Source organism: Bubalus kerabau, chromosome 10 (assembly GCF_029407905.1).
Source record: "Bubalus kerabau isolate K-KA32 ecotype Philippines breed swamp buffalo chromosome 10, PCC_UOA_SB_1v2, whole genome shotgun sequence".
In the NCBI taxonomy this organism is placed as follows: domain Eukaryota; kingdom Metazoa; phylum Chordata; class Mammalia; order Artiodactyla; family Bovidae; genus Bubalus; species Bubalus kerabau.
Window position 1 is genome coordinate 50073617 of NC_073633.1, and position 10755 is coordinate 50084371.

The window sequence follows — 10755 nt, forward strand, 5'->3', positions numbered from 1 at the left end:
CCCAGCTTCACAATAACCCTACAAGGTCAGCATAAGTCCCATATCCTATTTATGAGACTCAAGAGAAATTGAGTAAAATAACTCCCAGTTTACACAGCTAATGATGGAGTTCAGAACTGTCTAACTCCAAAGCGTGGACTCTTCATCTCCACCCCATGACCTGAATTACTGGCCAGGTTTTCAGTCTGAAAGCAGCCTTTCCTGCTACCCTTAAGGCTTTTGCATCTTAACCCCAATAGTCTTTCTCTCTGAGTCTGTCCTTCAGAACAGGCACTGAGCCTAAAAATTAGTTTCTTCAAGCCAAGGCATAATTTACTTGTTTATGTAATAGGGCCCTGGTCATCCCACTCAAATTTATACACTCAAGCCAGTTTCTCTCACATGATGTGCGATAGCCGCTCAGTCATGTTGGACTCTGTGACCCCAAGGACTGTAGCCCTCCAGGCTCTTTCGTTCATGGGATTTTCCAGGCAAGAATACTGGAGTGGTTTGCCATTTCCTTCTCCACTCTCACAGGGTATCAAGCGTTAATTAAAGATATTACCACACTTACACGATTTAACTCCTTTGCCTCTCCAATGCAACCAAGTCAAAGGCCAGAAGAGAAGAAATGTTTTCTAGTAGTCACAAACTAGAGTGAAAAAGCACCAAACTAAGTCTCCTATTTTCTGGTTTCAAAACCCATGCTCAAGATTGCAGCTAAACATTAGCTACTAAAACAGCCTCCCTAAAACAGGGGAGAATCCTGATAAATGTACTATACTCGGCACTTCCTATGTGTCTGCACTTTACACACGTTATCCCTATGTTTCCCAAGAGGCAAACAAGCTGTTAGATTGTTACTTCTCGCGAGGTTAAGCAAATCTCTCAGGGTCACACCAGCAATGAGTAGTAGAACCGGGACTTAAACCCAGGTCTGATATCATCAGCGTTCTTAACCATCCTCTTCTCACCGTGTCTACACAGCTACCGTGATTCATGCCACCCAGCATCTCCTGTTGGTTTTCCCTGGAGCCACTTCCCTGAAATCTTGAGAGGACAAACCATGGAAGCAAGACAGACAGACTCTGTCAATAGCAGATCCAGGTTTCAGGTACAGCTCGACCAACTTCTAGCTCTGTCACCCTAAGAGGTGTCTTGACCTTCCAAGGTGTGTTTCCTCACCTAGGGAATGAAGCTCATTGTTCCTATCTCAGGGTCTAGAAGACCCTGTTTCAGGGCATAGGTGTTAACGTGAAGGTTGGTTACCTTTTCCCCTCCTCAAAGCACTGAAGTCAAAACTAGCATCGCCATGTACCCCAATATTCATTGCAGCACTGTTTATAATAGCCAGGACATGGAAGCAACCTAGATGTCCATCAGCAGACAAATGGATAAGAAAGCTGTGGTACATATACACAATGGAGTATTACTCAGCCATTAAAAAGAATACATTTGAATCAGTTCTAATGAGGTGGATGAAACTGGAGCCTATTATACAGAGTGAAGTAAGCCAGAAAGAAAAACACCAATACAGTATCAGTTCAGTTCAGTCGCTCAGTCATGTCTGACTCTTTGACCCCATGAATCACAGCACGGCAGGCCTCCCTGTCCATCACCAACTCCCGGAGTTCACTCAGACTCACGTCCATCGAGTCAGTGATGCCATCCAGCCATCTCATCCTCTGTCGTCCCCTTCTCCTCCTGCCCCCAATTCCTCCCAGCATCAGAGTCTTTTCCAATGAGTCAACTCTTCACATGAGGTGGCCAAAGTACTGGAGTTTCAGCTTTAGCATCATACCTTCCAAAGAAATCCCAGGGCTGATCTCCTTCAGAATGGACTGGTTGGATCTCCTTGCAGTCCAAGGGACTCTCAAGAGTCTTCTCCAACACCACAGTTCAAAAGCATCAATTCTTCGGCGCTCAGCTTTCTTCACAGTCCAACTCGCACATTCAACACAGTATACTAAGGCATATATATGGAATTTAGGAAGAAGGTAACAATAACCCTGTATGTGAGACAGCAAAAGAGACACAGATGTATAGAACAGTCTTTTGGGCTCTGTGGGAAAGGGCGACAGCGGGATGATATGGGAGAATGGCATTGAAACATGTAAAATATCATATGTGAAACGAATCGCCAGTCCAGGTTTGATGCATGATACAGGGTGCTCGGGGCTGGTGCACTGGGATGACCCAGAGGGATGGGATGGGGAGGGAGGTGGGAGGGGGTTCAGGATGGGGAACACATGTACACTCAGGGCAGATTCAAGTCAATGTACGGCAAAACCAATACAATATTGTAAAGTAAAATAAACAAACTAATTAATTTAATAAGTAAATAAAAGAAAAGTAGTGTCGCGTTTTCTGAGCACCCCAGCGGCGCTCGACTTCAGAGTCCTACCACCACCACTTCCTCTCACCCCTCTCCACCCTCGTGGCTGCCGCTTAATTTCCCCTCCATTTCAGTATGTTCTCTTGCCTCGCAAGAAGGGATGGCCTTGGACGCTGAGAGGCTACCTACTTCATTTTGTCCCCTGACTCTGGGCTTTGAGGGTCAGTCTCTCTGCTCAGGACCCAGAGCGTCCTGCAAAGCCACTGGCAGCTGCGCACCCCGCCGCGCGTCCCGCCCCGAGGGGCGGGGTGTGACCAGAGAATTTGGATAGGAGGCGCGGTGGGAAACACCCCGCCGCCCGCGGAGCTTCCTCGGCGGCGCAACCTCTTCGGCGGAGACGCGCGCAGAACGACCGGGAGGCTTCTCTGCACCCGGACCCCCGCGGCCCCGGTCCTCCCGCAGCCTCCGCTCCGGCTCGCCGGGCCGCCGGTCATGAGGCCGCTGTTTTACCGCTGCCACAACACCACGTCGGTGGAGAAGGGCAATTCGGCGACGATGGGCGGGGTGCTCTTCAGCACGGGCCTCGTGGGCAATCTGCTGGCCCTGGGACTCCTGGCGCGCTCCGGTCTGGGGTCGTGCCCGCCGCGCTCGCCGCGCCCGCCGCCCTCCGTCTTCTACGTGCTGGTGTTCGGCCTGACGATCACAGACCTCCTGGGCAAGTGTCTCGTGAGCCCCTTCGTGCTATCCGCCTACGCGCAGAACCGGAGCCTGCGGGAGCTGGTGCCCGGATCGGACAGCTCTCTGTGCCAAGCCTTCGCCTTCATCATGTCCTTCTTCGGGCTCGCCTCGACGCTGCAGCTGCTGGCCATGGCCCTGGAGTGCTGGCTCTCCCTGGGGCACCCCTTCTTCCATCGACGGCACCTCACCCCGCGCCGGGGTGCAATGGTGGCGCCGGTGGTGGGCGCCTTCTGCCTCGCTTTCTGCGCGCTACCCTTCGTGGGCTTTGGGAAATTTGTGCAGTACTGCCCTGGCACCTGGTGCTTCTTCCAGATGGTCCACGAGGAGCGCTCGCTGTCGGTGCTGAGCTACTCGGTGCTCTACGCCAGCCTCATGCTGCTGCTGGTGCTCGCCATCGTGCTGTGCAACCTGAGCGCCATGCGCAACCTCTATGCCATGCACCTGCGGCTGCGGGGACTCCTGCGCCCTGGCTCCAGGGAACGCGGCGAGCCGGGCGCCGGCGAGAGGGAGGCGACCCCGCTGCACCTGGAGGAGCTGGATCACCTCCTGCTGCTAGCACTCATGACGGTGCTCTTCACCATGTGCTCCCTGCCTTTAATTGTGAGTTGTCCGCGCTAAAGCTGCAGGAGACTGACGTGCGGTGGGCCGCGGAAGAGGGGAGGGACGGGTGGGGCGTGTTGGGTGTGGTGCAAGAGAAGCTGCGCCCAGACACCGGAGGGTTTGTTCCCGCGTTCCGAGGATCAGTTTCCGTTCCCTCCGCAGTCCTCAGGAGATAGAATCTGATTTGTTGAGCGAAAAGAGGTAAAGCCACAGAAATTTAGGGAAAGCAGGAACCGGACTGTGTCCCCTTAGTCCAGCAGAACCTCTCCAGTGCTCTGAGACGGTCTCAGGACCATTTTTGCACCTCAGAACTTGGGAAGCAGAACTTGGTTTCTCCTCGGCAGTACGAGTCCTTTCCCACCCTCCGATGGCTAAGCGAGGTTTTATTTCGTTACACCTGCCCATAATTTTAGTGGCATCAGAAATGTGCAAATGACATCTGGGCGTTCTTCCCACCCCACCTACCTCCCCGCCCCCGGTGTTGGTATGGAAAGGGAATAAGGGAAGGTGTAATCCTGCCAAACTGATTTGCAGACGCGAGTGACTAAAAGCGTAGGTTTAGTTTAGTCTTTTTTTTTTTTTTTTTTTTTTAACTGGTGTGTAAACTTTGAAGAGTGGAGGGCGCCCTTTCCCGTGCTGCCGCTGCAGAGGGTGGTGGCTGCAGAGGCGGAAAGGCTGTTTGGACTAGCAGATGTGGAGGAAGGTTTCAACTGGTTGTGACGCTCTGATAACCTGTCTCGACCGGTGTTGTTTCTACCTTGGCAAGCGAGGTGGGCCATTATTTTGTGTTTCAATTTACTGATGCAGGTGGTGGTGCAGATTGAATTACTTCATCGTTTTGAAGGTATTTCCTCCTGTGATCCCTGCTAAGACTTATAGGAGTGGCTGAGGCTAGAAGTATTGCTCCTCTTTCTCTCCTGACTCCACAGTGTACTTGTTCAACATGAATAACGTTTAAATAAATTCATTGTCAAGTCCATGTTTTTGGAGCCCTGAGACTTATGTGAATAGGAAAGTTAAGTTTCTTATGGCAGTGTAGCAGTTTTGGACATTACTTTCAAGGGTGGATGAAAGTGACATATAATGTGATTTTTTCCCCTTAAATGAGGGTCTTAGTATTGAGCCAATAGTTGTCTGAATTAGGATCGGAACTCCCCAAAATAAATAAATATATAGCTATATAAACAAAGAGATAAAGATATAGGTGGAGATATTTAGCAATGGTTTTTAAACTTTAGCACACTCAGACTCATCAGCAGTGCTTTTAAAAACATAGCTGGCTGGCCCTGTTCTCCAGTTGCTGATTCAGACATTTTTGAAGAATTCAGCATCCTCCACTTCACCTGCTGATGTGGAGATCACATTTGAAGAACCACACTCTGAAGCAGGAGTTAGCAAATCAGGGCTAAGTATCCAGAGAACTGGCAACAGCAACATTTTTTCGTGGATCCCTAGTTTCAGCAGAGGGCACTCTTCCCATCTGATTTTCCCTGTAATGGACTGCATTCTCTAAACAAGCCCGTTGTATATTCTGAGTATGTTTCTTAGTCAACCCTCTCTTATAGGAGCAGTTTTATAAAGTATCTTCTAGGGAATACTATTGATCATCAGAGATTTTTTGAAAGTCTAGATGGTGTTCAAACAGATATCTTGAATAGAGTATGTATTTTGATCACTATCAGAGTGAACAAATTTGTCATAATTTCAGTAAACCCCCAAAATAAATAAAATTAAAAGGCCATTCATAGAATAAATATTAAATTTCTAATACAAATCAAGTGACTTGAAAATATTAATTAAAATAACTTAATATGCAGGAAAATTGATATTGATGAATACTGAATAGAAATAAAATGATTTGTCTTCATAATTTAAACATCGTTCAGTTACCCAGATGCCAACTAATCAAGCATTCTCAAATAGTAAGAATTATATCTTTCTCCACTTTGAGGAGAAAGGAGCAAATATAAAGATTTAAGTCATATGAAGTGTTTCCTTTTTCAGTCAACTCAAGTGTGTAGCCTGTTGCCATCCATTTACTCATTCATCTCAGATCTGGAACCTACAACATTCCAGGCACTATAATTCATTGCAGGGAATTAAAATGAGAAAAACCTCTCATCTGCCCACAGAGCTATAATCCTGGGGGTGAGAGGGAGTGAGTAGGGCCAGAAAAGAGTTTAGAAAAGGAAAGGATTAATTCCTAGTTGATAAAACAGTAATACTAGCTAATTATTGACTTATTATTATATGCAAGGACCTGTTCTCGAGGTTTTACTCATATTATCTCATTCGAATTTTGTAATGATGCTGGAAAATAGGTTCAATTGTCCCCATTGTATAGATGAAGAAACAGAGTAACTTGCTTGAAATGTCATAGCCAGTGAGAGGATTCTATCTAACCTGGATAGCCAGACTCTAGCTGATGAGCTTAACCATCACTTCAAAGAGGCTTCGAGATGGGGGTAATACTTTAGGTTGGTCTGGAAAAAAGATAGGATTTGGGCACATGATCAATTTCCACATCTGTAAAATGGAGATAATGAACATACTTAACAGGATTTTTGTGAGTATGAAACAAACTTTTTAAAGTAAAATGCTTAGAATGGTGCCTAGGAATATGAAATTCTGTATGGGCATTAGCCATTATTATTAATCTTTGTGTTGTTGAACTGTTATAATGGGGGAGGGCTTCCAGATAACCTCTGTTTTCCTAAGTGCAGTAGATGGGAGTATCTGAGCCTACTGAAATGCTCTACTGAAAAAAGAATTAAAAGGTAAGGAAACAATTATGGGAACATACATCTTCTCATATCCCTGACTGCCTTGAATGGGTTTGGTCTGTGCACTTATTTGTATCCCCTCCCATTAATGTTGAGTTTGCATATTTTCTGGTCCATTAGCGTCTATTTTGTCCCATTATAAATTTTAAAATCTCAGTGGGCTTGGGGGATGTAAGGGTATTGAGAAAAAGCAGTTGGCCTCCAACCAAGTGGGAGGCAGTTGCAGTGCTGGTCAAAACATCAGTGTTGACTGAATGGCAGGAAAGGGATGAGGCAGTTTGCAGGGCTACCCAAAAGCCAGAGACCTCAGGGAAGAGCAAGACAATAGGAGTGGCTGGGCACAGGTATGTAGGCTTATCTTTCTGTCCCTGAATATACTGCCTGGAATGTTGTAGGTTTCTTCCTACTCTGAAAAGAGGATGCCAACCACAGAAAGATAAGCATCTGTGCTAAGGATAACTAATTTACATGAGTTGTCTCCTGTCTTTCCACTGGAATGCGTGCATGCATGCAAGTCACTTCAGTCTTGTCTGACTCCGTGTGACCCTATGGACTGTAGCCCGCCAGGCTCCTTTGTCCAGTATTCTCCAGGCAAGAATACTGGAGTGGGTTGCCATGCCCTTCTCCAGGGGATCTTCCTCATCCAGGGATCGAACCCATGTCTCTTACATCTGCCGTATTGGCAGGAGGGTTCTTTACCACTAGTGCCACCTGGGAAGCCCCTCCACTGGAATATTTCCTGTCTTTTCACATTGACTAAAAGTTTCTGTTTCAAATGGACTCACAGACATAGAAAACAAATTGGTTATCAAAGGAGAAATTGGGGGAAGGGATAAATAAGGGATTTGTGATTAACGGATATATACTACTATATATAAAATAGATAAAGGATCTACAGTATAGTAGAGAAAACTATATTCAATATCTTATAGTAACCTATAATGGAAAAGAATCTGAAAAAGGATATATATATATACACACACGCACACATATATGTGTATATATACACATACACACATAGATGTATATATGTGTGTATGTGTATATATATGCATCTATGTGTGTGTGTATATATGTATATGCTGTACACCTGAAACATTGTAAATCAGTTATACTTCAATAAAAAAAAGTTCAGAGAAAGGGAAGTTTCTGTTTCATTGGTGCCTCCACCTATGTGACATTTCTTTTTGTTTTTTTTTAATTTTATTTTATTTTTAAACTTTACATAATTGTATTAGTTTTGCCAAATATCAAAATGAATCCGCCACAGGTGACTTATTTCTGTGCTAAGAATCAAGAACAGGAAGGAGGCAGAAGAAAGAAGGGAAGAAATTTAGTATCTTTGGGAGTCTGGTAACCCTGTTTGTAGACAATTCAGTGGACTGGATCTGTCCCACTTCAGCTCTTCCTCTGCACGGCCAGGTAACGCTAATTCTGCTCTGACTGCAGGCAGGGTAGCACCAGGGATTAGCCTGGGGCTTCCAGGAGGACCTGCACCTCCCTGGCTCCTCACTTGCACCCACCAATGACAGTGGCCAAAATGAATATCCCAAGGCAAACTGCCATATTCTTATGGAAAAATAATGTTTCCTAAGTGAAGTAAGGGAATTTATCGCAGCCATAGACCTTTTGCTATCCTAATCTAATGTTTTTCTTTAAAACAGTATCGTGCTTACTATGGAGCGTTTAAAGCTGTTCCTGAGCAAAATGGAACCACTGAAGAAATTGAAGACCTCCGAGCCTTGCGCTTTCTCTCTGTGATCTCAATTGTGGACCCTTGGATTTTCATCATTTTCAGAACATCAGTGTTTCGAATGTTTTTTCACAAGATTTTCATAAGGCCTCTTATATACAGAAATTGGCACAGCAATTCTTGCCAAACTAACATGGAATCCAGTCTATAACTGTGTTACCCTCTCTCATAAACTCAAGAATACATCTCATCTTCTGCGAAGAACCATGAGCCACAAAAAAATCTTATAATTTATATCCATAAAAGGTATGTTCCATAACAAAATATCTAAATGTATTTTCAAAACTGTTTGTTCATTCTTAATGTGTTGTCCCTCTGTATTCATGAATCAGTTCAGTGGAGTTTTTCATTTTGAGTTATAATATAATAACTATTATTATTATAACTAATAATAGTTATAATAGTTTTTCATTTTGAGTTATACCAGTTAAACTGGTAGCTCAGTTGCTAAAGAATCTGCCTGCAAAGCAGGAGACCCAGGTTCATTCTCTGGGTTGGGAACTGGGTTTGATCCCTGCATTGGGAAGATCCCCTGGAGAAGGAAATAGCAACCCACTCCACTGTCCTTGCCTGGGAAATCCCACGGACAGAAGAGCCTGATGGGCTACAGTCCATGGGGTCACAAGAGTCTGATGCAACTTAGCAACTAACCCAAACAGTGTTTAAAGTCTTAAAGCAATTATAGTGATTGTTTCAATGTTTGTACTTGTTGTCCCTAATTTTTTAAGGAGACCTTAGGCCTCTGGGTCTTTATTTAAATCCAGAAGAAACACCACTGTTTACAATTATGTAATAGGTTGTTCTTAAATTTTCTTATTCTCCTTATTTCTAGTGAAACTTGATTTGTTTATTGTGTATCACAATTGCCCCTAATTAAGTCTTATCTTTGCCAACTGATTCAACTACAGCCTGAATTAGAGATGCACCTCCTAAAAGGGAGGTGAAAATGTCACTAGATCAGGCATTTGGAGCATCCTTCTCTGGCCAACCCCTGAGAGAAGGCTCACTGCCTTGTGTGAAGAGCCAAAGCTATAAATACGTAAATGCGAGGCAAGGTCTACAATCCAAAGAAGAAAAAAATTCCTTTTATCCTTTAAGTCCAATTTCTTATTTGGAGGGTGTCCGTAGGCATGAAAATTTGGGAGTGGGCTACAAAATGTTTCAGTTTTTTGGAACTTCCATTTTGTAGGCTTATCATATTGATGGATTCTTTGGTGGGGAGGGATTTATCGTTCGTTGAAAGACTGGGATGTATAATTTCCCAGAAAGCATGTTTACTACAAATGGCTATAACAGAGCCGGGCATTCAGCACAGCAACAAGCTCACCGGGACTCAGTCAGCCTCAGCTGAGCATGGTGGCGATGACCTTAACAGCTACCTGTTAAAGCCATATTCTGCCCTTGGTGGAGATGGTAAGATCTTATGGAGGTTCCTGAGAAATACAGTTTCAAGCTGGAGCAGGATGTGGCTCAGATGGAGCACAGCCAAGCACTTTAAGAGTACATTTAATTGTACATAATGTTTACAAATGTTAGCAACACTATGACCAAAAGGGAAAAGTGGGGAAAATACAGCTGCAGCTGTTAAACCAAACAAGAGACTGTAGACACAGCTTGCAGGGAAGAACTTTCACCTTGGGTAGAAGAATACACGAGGGCATCAGAGGGCTTTTGGCATCTGTGGGGCCCCTTTATACCCAACACAGACTCTGAGCTGGAGAACCAGCTATGTTTGAATAGCCTGAGACCCCCATTTAGCCATCCCTTCCAAAGACTAGAGTATTTGCCTTATTTCCAGTTTAGGAGCAGCCCCGCTTTTACTTCTGGTTTATCTCAGAGGTGGTATTAATGTGGAAATATGTGTGTATTTTTTGTGTGTACCAAAACTGTGAAATGGTCAAATACAGGAATACACAAATTATAATCTGAGAGTGTGATGTGATGCAAAATACATTTGTTTTAAACTTTAATTCTTGCTTATGTACTTAATGTGTAACTGCCTGTGTGTTTTATTGTCAGAGGAAGTTCATTTTTTTATGCTCTCCTTTTGGAAAGTGTTATGATCATTGTCAAGATCATTTGAAAAGTTCCCAGATGAATCAATAAACATAATTTTATAATATTTTGCAAAGAAAATTACTTTTCTTCAAATGAAAGAAAAGAATTTCATGTTTTGGTTTTGTTTCATTGTTTTGAGTAAAAGTTTACCAGCAGCCTTTCATTCTCTAGCAGTTTAATAGAATGGGTTTTTATAGACTGTCCTATTAGCAAATACGTTACTTTAAACAATTTTGCATATGTTTATTCAAGGAATTAGTGGTCCTTTCTGTCTAACACAATGTAGATACACCATCTGTATGAAATCCTTGTTAAGTCAAAAGTCAACTTTTCAATGATCCTCATTGATTTATTCATTATATTATTAAATAAGTTTTCATTGACAGATACCTTGTGCCAGGGAATTAGGTGCTGAGGAAAAAAATACATAAGACTTAGTTCTGGCCCATAAGTTGCTCTTTGTCTAGTGGGAGAGATAGGCATGTAAACAGTTACAACAGAGTATGGAA

General features: G+C 43.9%; 1 protein-coding gene across 2 annotated transcripts; it reads left to right on the plus strand.

The window, feature by feature from the left end:
* Positions 1–2783: 2783 nt before the first annotated feature.
* PTGDR (prostaglandin D2 receptor) lies at positions 2784–10276 on the plus strand. 2 transcript variants are annotated; one of them, XM_055536385.1, is made up of 2 exons: positions 2784–3652; positions 8100–10276. In XM_055536385.1, the coding sequence occupies exons 1-2, from the start codon at positions 2807–2809 to the stop codon at positions 8337–8339; spliced, it is 1086 nt and encodes a 361-aa protein (XP_055392360.1). In that variant the 5' UTR covers positions 2784–2806; the 3' UTR covers positions 8340–10276. The 2 variants fall into 2 exon arrangements, 1 of the variants encoding a protein (XP_055392360.1); XR_008698567.1 differs by lacking the exon at positions 2784–3652 and adding an exon at positions 7731–7857 and having other exon boundaries at positions 8100–8236.
* Positions 10277–10755: the final 479 nt, after the last annotated feature.